General features: G+C 40.3%; 2 protein-coding genes across 6 annotated transcripts in view; one reads left to right on the top strand and one right to left on the bottom strand.

Annotated features, from left to right (window-relative positions):
* OTOF (otoferlin) overlaps positions 1-18036 on the top strand; it is a 1162910-nt gene that overhangs the window by 1074448 nt on the left and 70426 nt on the right. Inside the window, exon 40 of the mRNA XM_078649977.1 lies at positions 10140-10282. Coding sequence (XP_078506103.1) covers positions 10140-10282 — 143 coding nt within the window. The remainder of the gene's footprint in view (positions 1-10139; positions 10283-18036) is intronic.
* LOC144763932 (uncharacterized) overlaps positions 1-18036 on the bottom strand; it is a 231242-nt gene that overhangs the window by 37574 nt on the left and 175632 nt on the right. The window lies entirely within an intron of this gene.

Raw genomic sequence — 18036 nt, forward strand, 5'->3', positions numbered from 1 at the left:
ATTTTCTGTACTAATATTTTTTTTATTAGAAATATTTCTTATGAAATATTTAGAGCTCTTACCCGGTGCTTTCTTCATGGCTTGAGAAATCTTTTTGTTAGAGGACTGCTGCGTTTTTTTTTTCTCCTGCTGTCTTTGACGTTTTGCAGCCTTTATCTCTCTTATTTTTGTAGGCATATTGAAATCTTGAAATGATCTGCAGTTGAATCTGAGGAAAAATATAATAAAAAATGTTATTAAACATTATTATCAAACAGTAAATCAGTAATAGTGATCAAAAACATAACACACTACTTGACATTTTAATTTGAAGATTTTTTAGTCATTGCCATTTTTACAATACAGAAATACCAGAAAAGAAATGACATTTATATTTATGTTACCTATGCTATTTTATATGTGAATCTGATCTAATTTTATGAGCATATTTTAATATTTTATTGAAGACACTACACATAACCTGTTTTTGAAGGTGTCTTTATTTTTAAATTAAACGGTTTACCTTTTTACTTTTTATTGATTATAAATTTTAAAAATAAATGTTTATAATTCCAAAGGCTCAAGCAGGTCAGCTTCCCATCCTATATCATATAATTTGGACAAATCTGCATCCTCATCACGCTCTTCTTCATCCTCAGGATTTAAATCATCCAATGGATCAACATCCACTGATGTTTCAATTACAAGTTCAATGATGAGGTCAAAATCAACTGATTGCAGATTGTCGCTCATGTTGAGGTTGTCTTTATCTTTAAAGAAAGATAACAACAATGAGATGTTGCAGAGTAAGAGACAAATCTCACAGATTATAATAGTAAAATTATTTAACAAGAGTAACATTTTGCAGCTATTATTTAGCCATGTCCAGCGATGCTGAGCAGGTGAAGCCTATGTCTAATTTTTCACTGAACAGGACTCATCTGTTCTTAACCTTGGATAAGCCTCAACGACTCTGTGTCCCCTGCACATACTCAAATGTTAAAGTGCAGATTTATATTAAATGGCACATCCCCAGGCATGCACCAGTTAATGTGCACCACTGCTTTACCACCCATGGTGTGCCGCATTTACAATCAGATAGGAGAAAGCTGCTTCAAAACCCTGCGCCTGCTTGAAGCTGGCATAGGTCTTGACGCAGCATTGTAGAGATGGGGCACCCCTGAGCCTTGCTGGAGCTGCATCGCACTTACGATACAACTCCAGCAATGCGCCACCTTTACGGCACAGATGCGTCACGCATCTGTGCCGTTTTTGCCCCATGCTGCGCCGCATTGTAAATGCAGCACAACATGGGTGGCGGAACAGTGGCGCAGGATGACTGTCACATCCCTGGTGATGCGCCACTCATCATAAATCTATCCCTAAGCTTCTTATCTTGTTACAGATGAACTGCCATATGTATCATCAAAATATTTTACATATTATAAATAGCAAATTTTAAGGAATAAATAGCGATTCTTTACTATTCCTAATTTGCAATGAGCAAATTGCTAATTGCAAATTACCCATTCATTTCCATAGGCTAGGAGGCTCATAAGAATTAATGTTGCAAGTTGTGATTAGCAATTAGCTCATCACAAAATAGGATTTTTTTCAAGCGTGCAGGGGTATCTCAAGAACACCCTGCTGCACCCCTGAAAAAGAAATTTGGGAGCACATGGCACACCTACATGCCCTAATGGCATGTATGGGCGTCATATGGGACCTTTTTTTTCTTTTTTTTTAAAAATGCTTTTTGAAAAGAATTCGCAAATTACCACAAACTAGAAGTTGGTGGTAGTTTCCAAATCCTTAATATCATTTTTTACATATTTTTTTTTGATACATTGCATTTAAGGAATCACAAATCACAAAAAATTGGGGAAAAGTAATGGTTTGCAAATTTATGACAAGGACATAATGGTGTATGCTTCTCTATAAGGCATTTCAGTGTCTCTGATGTCATTTTTCCCATATTACATTATAAGACCTTTCCCCATGAAGCACATTCCTTGTAAATATGCTCCCACCTGTGCATTGCAAATTTAGATTTTGACTGTTTCAGACACATAGCCATGTTGAAAGTGACCCAAAAAAATTGCAAACGTTTTAAAAAAAAACATTCATGTGTCTTAATGACATTTTAAGTCATTTCCCCATGGACAATGTTTTCTAAGTGGCACAAAAGAGGTATACACCTATCATAAATCTGTCCCTAGCATTATAAATGATTAAATCAGGATGACAATAAGATGTGGCCTATCCAGAGGTTTGTTTAAGGTGAGGCCTACTCAGGATTGCAGATTAAAGTTACGCTTGATGAAGAATACAGAGGAGATAATTTATTGTAAAGGCCTACCAATGAAGTAAGTGATTTCTACTTCATTGCACCAGTCATCATAAATGTATCCATAAGCTTCTTATCTTGTTAGACATCAACCGCCATATGTATCATATAACTATTTTGCATTTCCAAAAAAGCGAATTTTAAGGAATAAATAGCGATTCTTTACCATTCCAAATTTGTTTGAGAAAATTGCTAATTGCAAATTACCCATTCATTTCCATGGGCTAGGAGGCTCATATAAATGAAGGTGCAATTTGCGATTAACAATTTGCTCATCACAAATTAGGAATTTATTCCAAAGGTGCAGGGGTGTCTCAAGAACACCCTGCTGCAACCCTGAAAAAGAAATTTGGGGGCATATGGCGAACATAAATTTTAACAACATTCCTTTACCTCAAAAACGATTTTCAAATCATAACTTCAAAACACTACACATGGGAAAATTACTTAAATTGTCCTTAAGACACATAAAAGCGTTTTTTGATTGGCTTTCCTGCATGGTAGGGTCACTTTTAACATGGCTATGTAACATAAACATTCAAAATCAAAATTTTCCATGTACAGGTGGGAGCATATTTACAAGCAATTTGCGCCACAAAGAAAGGTCTGACATTAAAATGGGAAAAATAACATCAGGGACAGTCAATTGCCTTATAAAGAACCATACACCATTATGTCCTTCTCATGAATTTAAAAACAATTCCTTTTTCCCAAAAACGATTTTCAAATCATAATTTCAAAAAACTGCACATGAGAAAATGACTTAAAATGTCATTGAAACACATGAAAGCGTTTTTTGATTGGCTTTCCTGCATGGTTGGTTCACTTTTATCATGGCTATGTAACACAAACATTGATAATTAAAATTTTCATGCACATGTAATAGCATATTTACAAGCAATTTGCGCCACAGAGAAAGGTCTTACACTAAAATGAGAAAAATAACATCAGGAACAGTCAATTGCCTTATAAAGAACCATACACCATTATGTCCTTGTCATGATTTTATAAACAATTCCTTTTCCCCAAAAACGATTTTAAAATCATAATTTCTAAACACTGCACATGGGAAAATGACTTAAAATGTCATTAAAACACATGAAAGCGTTTTTTGATTGCCTTCCCAGCATGGTTTGGTCACTTTTAACATGGCTATTTAACACAAACATTCAAAATCTAAATTTTCCATGCACATGTGAGAGCATATTTACAAGCAATTTGCGCCACAGAGAAAGGTCTTACACTAAAATGAGAAAAATAACATCAAGGACAGTCAATTGCCTTATAAAGAACCATACACCATTATATCCTTGTCATGAATTTAAAAACAATTCCTTTTCCACAAAAACGATTTTCATATCATAATTTCTAAACACTGCACATCAGAAAATGACTTAAAATGTCATTAAAACACATGAAATCATTTTTTGATTGGCTTTCCAGCATGGTTGCGTCACTTTTAACATGGCTATGTAACACAAACATTCAAAATCAAAATTTTCCATGCACATGTGAGAGCATATTTACAAGCAATTTGCGCCACATAAATCATAATTTTCTCCTTAAAGCACACTATTCTCTATCTAAAGTAAAGAAATATTTTCTCACCTTAGCAAATACTTTGAGTTTGAAAACAGTCTAAGAAACACACCAATTTGTCTTCAGCAGAGCAAAAGGTATGCACTCCAGAGTCTGCAGCTATCAAAAGCACAGAAATGGTGTAATTCTTCACACATATTTCTCATGTCACCCAATCAAAACTCTTCCCTCACTTTTTTTCAAATGAAAACCCTTCCCCCTCTGCCCTTTCTGCCTATTTTCCATAGCAACCACCTCTTGGAGAAACTCTGGTGTTTGCAAATTCACACAACAATGTTGCAATTGAACTCTGAACTCTCAGTGCACCTGCATATCCAGTGCTTTCTTTCATTTAATGATTTTTTATTGACCACTCAAAATACATCTTTCAAACAACACATCTGTACACCCTAACTTTCTGTTTTCATCAATCAAAATCCACCAATCACTGTTACTACTTCATGAACACAGAAACTCCACAGTTTTTTTCATTTCAAACTCACATTTTTTCAACTGCCATTTCATTGCCACACTTCATCTGACTGCAGGAGAACCTTCTCTCACCATGTTTTCTGTCTGGATTGTTGGTCATAGTTATATTCACTGGGCTCAAAGGTACGTTGAAAGCAGGAATTTACCTAACCTCAATTTACAAGATGTGGAAATTAAGTGGTTTGGCCACAGAGGATTAAAATGTCACCAATTGATACCATTGGTGAAAACCTTTATGCATTTGCCAAAACCTGACCTGTTAATTGTGCACTGTGGAGGTAATGACTTGGGCACTTTGACTGGTGTAGGTCTGGAAATGCTTTTAAAGGACACCTTTGAGCAATTAATGGCACTTTTTCCTCAGACTGCCTTGGTATATTCAAATATATGCCAAAGACAGAAATGGAGGTGGTCAAACCAATTTTGTCCACAAATTGAGAAGTCGAGGAAGCATGTAAACAAATCTGTTTCAGCTTACATGAGAGACCATGGAATGGGCTCCCTGTACAACAATAACTTGCGTTACTACATGCAAGATATCTACAGAGGAGATGGAGTTCACTTCTCAGATGAGGGCAACAGAGTTTTCACTCTGAATTTAAAAATGTGCATTGGTACCTACTTATAAGTACCAAAATGTACCATAAACCCAAAAGCTCTTCTCAGAGCTACCCTACATCTAATCACTCACAATTATTATTTTACTCTAACTTTTTTCACTAATTTTCAACAAAGTACACTCCCTGGGGCGCTACCCGGTACGCGTACCGGGAGCTAACCTCGCGAAATTTTTTAAAAAAATGTTTTTTTTTCGCACATATAAACCTCCTCAGCCACCCTCAGAAAACCTAGGGGGTCAAGATAAGTCTACCGTGCCCCCTTCTACCAATTCTGAACATTATTTGCCCTCCATCTTGTATCTTAATTCGACCGAAACACAAAATGGTGGACTCCCGGAACGCTTAAGGTACGCGAACCGGGGCGCTCAACGGTTCGCGTACCGGGTCGCTCCCTGGGAAAAAAAGGTGGGAAAGTAGTTCACAGAAAAGCCACTGGAGACAATTTCACCAAATATAGATTAGCTCATACTACATACCAATCCCTACCATTTTCACAAATTTGATTGGAATTCCATTTAGCCATTTAGCCTGTAGACCTCTCTAAATACCGTGAGGTAAATTACTTCACAAAACACATCTGAAATGTTGGAATTGACAACCAATTAAAATGTTACTTTCATTTTCTACTTTTTTTACCTCACATTTGATTGGTTATGTACCCGAATATATATAAAGGAAGAGAAGGAAACACAGCCATTTTGACTACTACTTCCTGGTGTACATTTCAATAGGATTTTCATTAATAACTTCAACTTCTTTTTAAAGGTAAGTTGTTATTTTTAAAACTGAAGTATATTGTGCACTTTAAGTTAATATGGCAAACTTTTTCTGTTAGTTATATACTATCCCTCTGTAGTACTTATAAATTTAGATACACTTTTTTATATTCCTACTTCCACTCTGATACTATACACTGCCCAAAGATAAATTCTCTGTTAAAAACTGCCTATCTAAAATTAATCCCAACAGTGCCCTACCTCTACTAATATATATTTTTTTATGCAAATTTCAGGAAAAATGGAAAGTGAACAAAACATTTCATTTGAAATTGTCCTTCCAGAGTCCAACACAGAAATCATTGATCCAAATGAGATTGAATTTATGGATGAAACTTGGGACCAAGAACTACTGCAATGTGTACAAGCAGTAGATAACCTCCTTGCAAATGAGGACATTTTACAACCTCAGAGACTACAATCTATATTCCATGATTATTATGAAATTTCTGACAATGAAATGTTAGAAAGTTTAATAAATTATGAAACACAATAAAAAAAGCTTAAAAAAAAAAAAAAAAAAAGAAATATTCAACAAAACCAACAATCAATTAACATACAGCATTTGAAAAGTCTATCATTCATTTTTCATTGTGATACGCTCCCCAGAACGCTTCCCGGTTCGCGTACCGGGCGCTAACCACGAAAAAAAACAAAAAAAAATTTGTTTTTTTTGCTTAGCGGGGCCCCTTTAAAGCCTCCACATCAAACCTAGGGGGTCAGGGAGGATCTACTATGCCCCCTTATGGTCATTTCCCCCTTTGTTTTGTCCTCCTCTTGTCACTCGATCCTACCGAGAGACAAGATGGCGGCCGCTCCGGACTGTTTAGAATGTTGACAGACACCGGAGAGCCAATCAACTTCGCTACGCGAAGTTCCGTTACGCGTCAAGTACGCGTACCGGGGCGCTGCCTGGTCCGCGCTTACAGATATATATCTTTTTTTGAACGTTATTTTCTCAAAATCCACTGCAGCACATATATTGAGACCTACAAAAGGCACATCGGGCTACCAGTCCCTACAATTTTGCCAAGTTTCGTGCAAATCCATTCAGCCGTTCGGGCTAAAAGTGAGGCTAACCGCCCTATGGAAAACTCAATGTTAAAAACACGTTTTGGGACCCCCCTTTTTTCTCGGCCCCCCCTGGACCAACTCCCCCCAAATTTCCAGTGGCTGCTCAGAAACAAAATGTTCCATTTTGCTGAAAATTTCAGCCAATTCCGTCCACAAACGCCAAAGTTATTAGACATAGAATTTTCAAAAAACCCATAGAGAAAAAATCCTAACTATATATACCTACTGGCGACCGCCAGTAGGTAATATATATATATATATATATATATATACGTATTGGCTAACGAAGAAGTCCGTCTGGTCGAAACGCGTCGCCAATAAACGTATTTTCACACGGACCCTGGAGTGCGAGTCATTTGTGGTTTCTCCTGTGTGATCGAGTGAGGAACCCTTTCAGACATATATATATGTATGTATATATCTCCAACTCCGTTACTTTTTCTCGTAGGTGAGAGAAACGACCACAAACCACCATTGATGTGCTAAAAAGTGGTTTATTGGGGATTGTCAGCCATTACGCGTTTTGGCCGACAATGGCCTTGAACACATGACAACGCTGTGCTTTGCAGTCAACCCTTTTAAAGTGACATGTGCTGTACAAACCATGAATATAAAGAAAAGACTTGCTACATGAGCTGTGGGTAAACGTGCTTGTACATAAATTGTGTACCTTACTTTGCACGTAACTCCTCACTCTTTCTGACATTTGAATTTTGCATGTATGCATCAATATCAAAGCATTTATTATATTTCAATTAATTTGTCAAAATTAAAGTAAAATACATTTACTGTCTTTTCACACCATATTATTATATTAATTCATGTAAAAGGTTGAGTTTGTGAATAAAGTGCTAATGTGCAAACTTACTTAAAAACTATACTTTTTTCATAAAGGGCATGAATGAGTAACAGTACCTAATGCGAGAGAATAGCAGCATATACAGAGAAATCAAAATGGTACTTATTTATAAAGTGCATCAATGCCTAACACTACTTTATTATAACGTGTCGCAGCAGATAAAGAGCGGACAATATTAATAATATTGTCAAGGGAAAACATACAATAGAACAATATTTTGACACAGTTTTTATAAAAGTACTTAAGCACCCTTGGGCAAATCTTGATATTAATATATAACCTAATGTTATGTTTCTACGAGTGGCATTCATTTGGATAAAAACTGATTCACCCAAAATCAAATTAAACTCTGAAATTGTCCCAAATACTGCCAAGGCTCAAGTGTATGGCTATTGTTGTCTTCAACTACCTCTGATGACCCAAAAGATAATAATACGTCATGATGTATTCTCACAAACACGTGTACTGATCATCACTAGTATTCATACCCCCAGGAATTTTAGTATGTAGGTTTAGAATATAGTGAGTTTCTAAGTTCCTAAGTATTGCTTCCCTGTTTCCACCTCTTTTGTTTGCTGGGACGGCATCTATTAAATAATACTTCAGATGTTTGAGGTCACTGTTGTGGGTTCCCTTAAAGTGTCTGGCTAAGGGGTAATTGAGATCTTGATTGGTTAGGGCCCTAGTATGTTTGTTGTAATATTCTTTTGTGCGCCTCTAATGTTGTACTTCCTACATATCGGAGTCCACATGTGCACTCCAATGTGTAGATGACGAAATCTGGTTTACTAGCAAGATGTTTGTTGATTAACTGCATTTTATCACTAAAAGGTGTTAAATAAGTGGTTTCATTAATACCAAATTTACATGCTTTACAGGTCGCACATCTAAAAATCCCCTTGCTTGCGGTAAGCCATGAACCCACTTGAGTGACTTCTGGGCTGCTCTTCACCAGAGCATTGCTCATAGATGCTGATTTTCTATACGTGGTTAATAGTGTTTGTGGTAGGAGGTGGCCTATTATAGGGTCATCTAAGATTCATCTGGTGGGTTCTGGTTCCTGATTGGTCTTAATATCACTTGTGTGTACCTCTAATAATTCAGACCTAGTTCTAGATCTAGATTTAACTATAGCTGTGTCAATTGTTTTTGCGTGGTAGCCTCTTGCTAGAAATCTCTCTCTGCTTTCATTTTATTTCTCCACTAAGTCTATCTCATTGCTTTAGATTCTCTTTAATCTTAACAGTTCCCCGTAAAGGATACTTTGTATTAGGTGTTTTGGGTGGTAGCTGGTGGCATGTAACACTGAATTTCCTGCTGTCTCCTTTCGATGTAATGTTGTCTTTATTTTGTTTTTAACAATTTTCAACTTCAACATCGAGAAAATTAGGTTAATATAAATTACATGAATTCTTGAGACAAAGTCCAAAGCACTCTGTTCTGTCCCACGCCAGATTATAAATAGATCATCAATAAATCTGAGTCAAGTAACTACATGGTGTTGATAAAGATATAGCTATATACACAGATACAAAGTCTGATTTAAACATTGTTGGACAGATTCCCAAAGGTAAGGTAAACTTTATGTGCAGACACATAAACAAGCATTCCCTCAACACAGACACCCTTGCACTATGGTGCAAGGGTGCCTGTAGTGGCGTTAGGCATCTTACTTTAGCGCCAGCACAGGAAGAAACACAGGGAATTGCCATATTATTGTAAATATGGTGCAACCCCGCGTTTCTAAAATGACGGCGCTTGGCGTTAGCAAATTTGGAGCTAACCCTCGCTCCGCCACTTGCATGTAAAAATATGCCCCCTAGTCTACAGAAGGTGACCAGTTAAGCCTCAATTAGTGTATGTTGCCCTTCTAGGTAACAAAGGCGAAAACAAGACACAATTGTCTTAAAGACTTTAATGACTTAATGCTGTTCATGTCCAAAAAGATAAAAGTTGAAGACACCACACTAGCATCTGGGTGTACCCTGGCCTAAATGGCACTCAAACTGCATGAGGTTGAAATCCTAAAACTGACCCTATGAATCGATGTGATACATTACGAGAATACTGACACGTTGCTGCACATAAACAATAATTCATGGCGTTTTGTTGTTTCTATGTGTGCTGCACAATGCGCCACACATAGAATCAGCAAAAACAAGGAGAAATAACGCATGTCTCCTTGTTTCGTCATGTTAAGACCAGGTTTTCCCTGGCACACATTTTACTAACTCAAGAACTACAGAAGTTGTGCACTTCGCTAGTGCAATTATAATTTCATCCACCTTAATAATAATGTGGTGTTTAGTCTGGGGACCACTGTGACATTCCCAACTGAATGAGGAATATTGATTACAAAGGATTAATTTGAAGCTGGAGTGTTGCTCTTTTATTTCCCCTCCTTATGTTGGTAGGTCAGAAAAAGCAGACCGATGAACATTTGGCTTTGACTGTGCTTCACCACTGGGAGGAGATCCCACGAGCGGGTTGTAAGCTGATTCCTGAGCACGTGGAGACACGACCCCTACTGAATCCTGACAAGCCAGGCATTGAACAGGTAAGGTCCCCAGAGAGCAAAGGAAGGGGATGTTCCTATGCCACACTCTCCCTTGAGTTTTAAGAGCTGCAACAAAATGCATGACTATTGAATGTGGGTGATGAAAAAATGTATGAAAACGGTGTAATGATTGACATGCTTCATTGACTTAGTAAGTTCCTCAATGTGCTTTGCTATTTGTTTAAATTCGGTTTCCACCCCATGATACACTTGTGTTTGCCAATAAATGGCTGAGAATCAATTGGGGGCCATGCCAAAAAAGATTTTTTATTCATTTTATTAGTATATTTTATTAGTCCCCAAAAAGCTGACACAAGTTTCACTCCAAGACAGGGTCTTTTTCAAGGTTTAATAATTAGTTTGTGCACTTATGTATACATGTAATGTCACTTTCAGTTGCCCTAATTATCCCACATAAGTGATGCTGATGCCCAATGTCTGCTAAATCACTGACCGGTTGTTTCAGCCCTTCCGGCAGTACAACAGGTTTGCATAACTGTCACCCCTGCCCAAGAACATGTTAGATTTAATTATTTATTCAAATCATAAAACCACTTTAAAGTGGGTCATGATTGGGGACCAGTTGAGCATTATATGTTGTCCTGTTCTATCTTGATGGAATTGAGCCTGCTCTAAGTAACCATGAATTTTTGTAAGACAACTTTCTCTTAATTGTGCACTGATGGGAGCACTGCAAGACAAAGTTGCGTGGTCAGGGCGTTGTGCGCCCCACATGTTGGAGAGTAACCTTGCACCAATAAGTACCAAACATGGTCTTTGGGTTTCAGCTTGCAAAGAGCATTCTAGCAGGACCTGCTGTCCTGGTTCTTTCAGGGTTTGCAGTAGAACAGTGTGGTCAAGGACTCTGAATACAGCTGAGAGGTCATAAGACAAGAGGCCTAATTTACAGACCGATCACATCCCTTCTTGCCTATGTAAGGGCCCAGTTCTATGCTAAAGAATGGGCAGCAGTCAGATTACCACTCATCAAGGGCATTTTTAGTAGTGTGTGGGTTTAGAGAAGTTGAAAGGTAATTATCCTCAATGCCATTACAATGGCAGTAGTAAGTCAAATATCACTATTCATAATCTCGACTTGCACTTATATCGACTGCACAAAATTTAAACCTAAAATAGCATCAATAAAATGTTAGTAGCAGATATTTTATCGTTTATGTGAGAGCTGTATAAACAAATTCGATACTTTGGTGCAACACCTTTTTAAAGTCTATAGGTTCATGGAAAAGCTGGTTGAGCACCGGAATGGCCGCTGTTTTTACTTATTTATTGGCCTAGGACTGGGGTAAGGATTTTTGGTGATGAGTATCTTATTTAAAAACAAAATTATAGTACAGACCTACTTCAAAGCAATAGCAGATCCTTGAATGGAGAAAATGTTACTGCTTCAGGAGCATCTGACACATGGGTCGCTGTATAGAGAACAACAATGTGGGGGAGTTGTGATTACAACCAGAATACAGGAACCAGGATGTGAGGGGAGAAAGTACATACATTAATTAGAGCAGACTTTATAATTTTTTTTTCGTATTTAACACATTTGCACATAACAAACATTTACATTGAATTATAAATAATTACAGCTTGAGGTCTACACAGATACAGTGATTTCCCCAGAAGCCCAGGATATTGGTCAATTGCTAGAATGAGAACCTACTTCTTCTGTATAGGTTATGGGAGGAAATATTAAAGGAGTGTGGCTCGTCAGGGTGGTAACCACTTTTCTTTTATTTTTTTTAATGTTGCTCAATGAGGCTCGCAAAAAATGAGTTATTTTGCTTATTAAAAGAGGCAGGAGCAGTGTCTTTACTAGGGTGAGAGGAAGAAGTTCTTGAATTTGGTATGTAGGTTAAGGTCAAGTTAGGAAAGGCAAGAAGTGTATTTGATATGAACAAAGATTAGGTCAGCGATACTAACTTTGTTGTATTTGAGTTATTGCAGAGTAGAGGGCATCTTGTTCGGTTCTTAGGGAAGAGCAGGGGCGATTTCTTTTCCCTTTGTCCGTCGTGATTGTAAAGGGCTTGGGAACACCATGGTGACTAGTTTCTGAGTTTATGGCGTATGGTCAACTTTACTTTTTAGGTTGGGGGATATAATTTGCTACTCGTGTTACTTTGAATTGCCACTTTAATAAAGCATAAGAAAACAAGTTACTTACCTGTAACTACAGTTATCCAGTATTGGTATCTTTCATAGATTCACATGCCTGAATCATTCCCCGTCGTCGAGGCGGGAGTCCCACGGTAAATTATATATATATAGCAGTGCCTAAAAACCATTAGTAGTAGGCTAGAAAAGGATATAGGCCCAACTAGGCCCAAAACTTAGCAGCCTATCTACCTCATTATGTAAAAAGAACTGAAAATGTAGCCTCAGCCAATCAGCTAACCTCACCCTCTAGAACCTTCCCAGCCCAGGCAGTTCTCCTCAGATTTTCCCAGCACAAGTGAGAAGTAGTATCCATAATAAGAACTGCCCTGCCGGGGAGGAGGGTGGGTGCATGTGAATCTATGAAAGATACCAATACTGGATAACTGTAGTTACAGGTAAGTAACTTGTTTTCTTATCCAGTATTGGGGTATCTTTCATAGATTCACATGCCTGAATCAGAATAGCAAGCAGTAATAACCATACCTGTCGGTAGAGGAAGGTGGGAGACAATCCAAATCATATATCCCCACACAACCTGGAAGGTACTAGAGCAAGAACATATTTCAGTACATATGCATAATCATGACAATACCTTCATATAATATATATAGAGCATTAAAACAGTATTTTAGAACAAATGTAACAATAGAAACAAGAAAACCATAAAAGGCTAACCTCAGTGAAGAAGATGCTGCAACACTGCTTCTCCCACTGACGTATCTTCATGTAGCACCGGCTGCAGGCAATAGTGCTCGGTAAAAGTATGCACACTTTTCCATGTAGCAGCACGGCAGATGTTTTCCAGGGTCACCCCTGCAAATAGGGCTGTAGACGCTGACATCATCCTGGTGGAATGCGCCTTAACCGTTCTTGTCAGGGGTTTGTTCGCTTTCTCATGACAGAAGACAATGACAGAGGAAAGCCATCTGGCTATAGTTGCCTTCGTCACAGCCTGACCACGTGTAGCTTGGCCATAAGCTACAAACAGTTGGGTAGATTTGCACAAATCTTTTGTCTTTTGTAAATAGAATTTGAGGCATCTTTGGACATCCAAGGAATGCAGCATCCTTTCAGCTGGAGTCTTGGGGTCTGGAAAGAAAGTTTTGAGTTTCACCGGTTGATTGATGTGAAACTGGGTCGGAACTTTGGGAATAAACTTAGGATGAGTTCTGAGTGTCACACAATCTTTTGAAAAATGTAGGAAAGGTTCCGATATAGTGAACGCTTGTATCTCACTTACTCTCCGGGCTGAAGTGAGGGCCAACAAAATAGCCACTTTCCAAGTCAAGAATTTAAGTTCTGATTTATGAATTGGTTCAAAAGGCCTTTTCAGCAATTGAGATAACACAATATTGAGATCCCACTCAGGAGGAGGAGGCCGCACTGGAGGGAAAACTCGAAATAATCCTTTAAGGAACTGTTTAATTAAAGAGGAAGAGCACAAAGATGGTTTGTTGTAACTCTTTCTGAATCTGGATATGGCAGCAAGGTGAACTTTGATAGAAGAAAAAGCGAGACCTGATCTGGCTAGAGACAGCAGATAAGGCAGAATCTTCTCCGGAGGAGCTTGTAGTGGATGGACATCACGCTCTCCGCACCATAAACAGAATCTCTTCCATTTGAAGCAATAGGTTCTGATGGTAGACTGTGCACGAGCCTGAGATAGAACAGCTCTACAGTCTGGAGAAATCTCAAGGTCCTTAAACTCTAGGAAGTCAGGAGCCAGGCGTGCAAGTGCAGCGACTGAGGATCTGGATGCAGTATTTGTCCTTCCTCCCTTGTCAGCATTGAAAGTGTCGGCTTGAGGCGCAGTGGAGGTTGATGGGAGAGTATCAGAAGCTCCTGGAACCAATACTGTCTCGGCCAGCGAGGAGCAATTAGGATTAGAGAGCAACGCTCTCTCTTCATTTTCTGTAGAACCTTTGGGATGAGAAGAATCGTTGGGAAGGCATACGCAAAGATTCCGGTCCACCTCATCAACAGGGCATTTCCTCTCGATCCTTGCTGGTGGAACCTGCTGGCAAAGTATATGCATTTGCTGTTCTGTTGCGTGGCAAACAGGTCCAGTGTTGGTGTGCCCCAGAGCTGGAAAATTGTTTCCACTTGGCGTTGTTCGAGTTCCCACTCGTGACATCCTGTGAACGATCTGCTGAGATCGTCGGCCAGAGAATTCTGAATTCCCTGAACATGCTCCGCTCTGAGGGAAATTTTGTGATGGAGTAACCATTCCCACATTTCCTGCGCTTGAAGAGACAGGGCTAGTGATTTTGTGCCCCCTTGCTTGTTTACGTAAAACATGCTGGTGGTGTTGTCTGTGCGCACCAGCACTGCAGAGCCTGCAATTCTTGGCAGGAAGGCTCGCAAGGACAGAAAAATGGCCCTCAACTCGAAGCAGTTGATGTGTTTGTGCTTGTACTGATGGGACCACCGTCCCTGCACTTGAAGGTCTTGTAGATGGCCTCCCCAACCCTCCATGGAGGCATCTGTCGTCAGAGTAAATTCCGGTAGGGTCTGAAGAAAAGTGAGCCCCGGAGACAAATTGTTCTTTGCCGCCCACCATAGAAGAGCTTGTTTCATCTTGGGCGTGACCTTGATTCGGTCCTCGAAAGATCCGTCTATCTGCCGCCACTGTCGATGCAATTCCTCTTGGAGAGGCCTCATTCTGAGTCGAGCCAGTGGGACTAGATGGAGTGCAGAGGAACACATCCCTAGCAGGGAAACAAACTGTCGGACCGAAAGAGACTTTTTTGACCGTATTTGACTTGCCAGCTTTGTGATCTTGTCCTGACGAATTTGGGTCAAGAAGGCCTTGCACTGAGAAGTGTCCAGTACTGCTCCTAGGAACGTCAGAATTTGTTTGGGTTGCAGTTGAGATTTTTTGACGTTGAGGGTCAGGCCCAGATTCGAGAACATTGATAGAGCACTTTTGACCGATTGCCTTGTTGAAGTTTTTGTTGGACTCTTTATTAACCAATCGTCGAGGTACGGGAATACTTGGATTCCCTGTGACCTCAACGCAGCTGCAACCGGAACTAGAGTCTTGGTAAAGATTCTCGGTGCAGATTTCAGGCCGAAAGGGAGCACCTTGAATTGAAAATGGACACCAGCCACTGTGAATCTCAGATACTTGCGGTGGTTTGGATGAATGGGAATGTGGAAGTAAGCGTCTTCCATATCCAGGGAAGCCATGAAATCGCCTTCCATGAGGCAATTGAGGACATCCGTGAGCGTCACCATGCGGAAACTCTGCTTCTTCAGATATTTGTTTAAGTTTCGTAGATCCAAAATTGGACGCCACTCTCCTGAAACCTTTTCCACAAGGAAGAAGCAAGAGTAAAACCCCTGATTTTTCTGGGATGTTGGAACTTTTTCTATCGCATTTTTGTGTAGCATCTTCATGGCTTCCATGTATAACAAATGAAGACGAGGAGAGGAGGGACCCCTGGGCGGTGACGTTGGAGGTTTCTGCAAGAACTCCAGAGTGTGTCCGTGTTTGACTATGTCCAGAACCCACTGATCTGAAGTTATCTTCCGCCACTGTTGATAAAAGGCGGAGATCTTGGCGCCCACGGGGAGGGAAGGAAGGGAGGATGGTGTCCGGCAAAACTCACTGGCGTTTATTTGAATCGCGTCCCTGGTAGTTAGAACGTCGTTTTCCTCCTTGACGAGAGAAACCCGCTGACGATGACTGCCGATAGGACTGTTGGTAGTACGGCTTATTCTGAGGTTGATACTGGCGGTTTTGCTGATTTTGATAATGTCCTCTGGAAGAAAAACCACGGCCTCTTGCTCCTCTGAAAAAACCTCGCTTATACTGTAGTGTACCAAGCTATTTGGCCGTATCAGTATCCGTTTTGATCGCAAGCAATGCTTCATCTATGTGCTTGCCAAACAATAACTCGCCATCATAGGCCATGTCAAGTATTTTGGTCTGGACTTCAGGTCTGAAAGAAGTCGCCTTGAGCCATCCTTGCCGTCTGAGAACTGCTGCTCCGGCCAATTGTCTAAAGGCTGTATTAGAGACATCGAGGGCGCAATCGATAATCTCAGAAGCTGCCCGCTCGCCTTCCATGACAACCTTCCGTACCTCTTCAACACGGTCATCGGGAACCAGGTTGATGAATTCCGACAGATCTGACCACATTTGTCTGTCATAACGTGCTAAAATTGCCAAAGAATTAGCAATCTTAACAGTAGCAGCGGCATTAGCTGAGAACTTCTTCCCAATCGCATCCAATCTCCTGCCCTCTTTGTCTGGAGGTGTTGAAATTGGTGCCGCCGGATTCTTGGATCGTTGTTGAGCCGCTTGTAAAATCACTGAGTCAGGTCGTGGATGACCAATCAAACATGAAGGAGTATCCGGTGGTGCTCGGTACTTCTTGTCGACTCTTGGAAGAACCGCCGGGATGGAAGCTGGCGTCTTCATTATATTAATCCCTTCTTTCCAAATATATTCAATGATAGGGATAGATCTGGATACCCTTCTATACCCTTCTTTGAAATCATGAAGAAAACAGTCAGTCTGCTCAACCGAAACTGTAATTGCAAATTGAGCAGCTGCCCGGTGCATGATGTTATGAAAACCTCCTATGTCTTCTGGCGGAGAATCTGAAGGTTGTGGCAAATTAGGAGAGGGCATAGGAATGATGTAATCATTCCATGGTTCCGTAGGCGTGGAATCCGGAAGTTCACCATCCTCTCTTTCATCCTCATCTGGAGAGGAGACGTCAACATCATGACCTCCAGTCCCGGGGTCAACATCCTGCCTTGGAGAGTGCGAAGGATGTGGCGGGGAATTTATCGGCATGTCTACTGGCACAGGATTTGGAGTAGGCAGAGTTGGTGGAAACCTCTGACGATAATCAGCCAGCATGGCCTGTAAATCATGAATTAGAGAAGACGGAAGATGAGCCGTGTCTTCTGCGTGTTGTTGCTCCTGATGATAAGGAGTAGCTAAATTCTCCTGATAGTAATGGACCTCATCATCATCTTCATCCTCTTGATATTTTATGTGTAACTGGGAAGGGTGATGGGCCACTCCAAAAGGCTCCTCATCATCCCCTTCATCATCAGAATCTGCCTCCACGTAGTTTTCCAAAATATGCGAAGGCAAGAGGGGAGACAAATGAGAGTAACTCTGTCTCTGAAATGATTTCATCTGGAAATGGGTATACTGTACCCTTACTGGAGATGTGGGCAATAAATGCGTAGACGGCACATTCAAAGATGCCAGCGCTGCTGTCGACGGTAGAAGTGAAACAGATGTGTGCGTTGCCGGTATTGTCGTCGACGGTATCGTCAATGGTGTTGTAATCGTCGACGAGGACTTTTTCGAAGGTGTCTTAGTAGACGGATCCGTCGACGGACTCTTCGTCGTCGAGCTTGTCGTCGATGGAGCTGAAACCTTCGTCGACGGGCTCGTCGTCGACGGGCTCGTCGTCGACAGGGTCTTCGTCGACGGGCTTGTCGTCGACGGGGTCTTCGTCGACGGGGTCTTCGTCGACGGACTCTTCGTCGACGGAATCTTCGTCGACGGGATCTTCGTCGACGGGATCTTCGTCGACGGGATAGTGGAAACCTTCGTC

This window comes from Lissotriton helveticus, chromosome 6 (genome assembly GCF_964261635.1).
Source record: "Lissotriton helveticus chromosome 6, aLisHel1.1, whole genome shotgun sequence".
NCBI classification, from domain to species: Eukaryota; Metazoa; Chordata; class Amphibia; order Caudata; family Salamandridae; genus Lissotriton; species Lissotriton helveticus.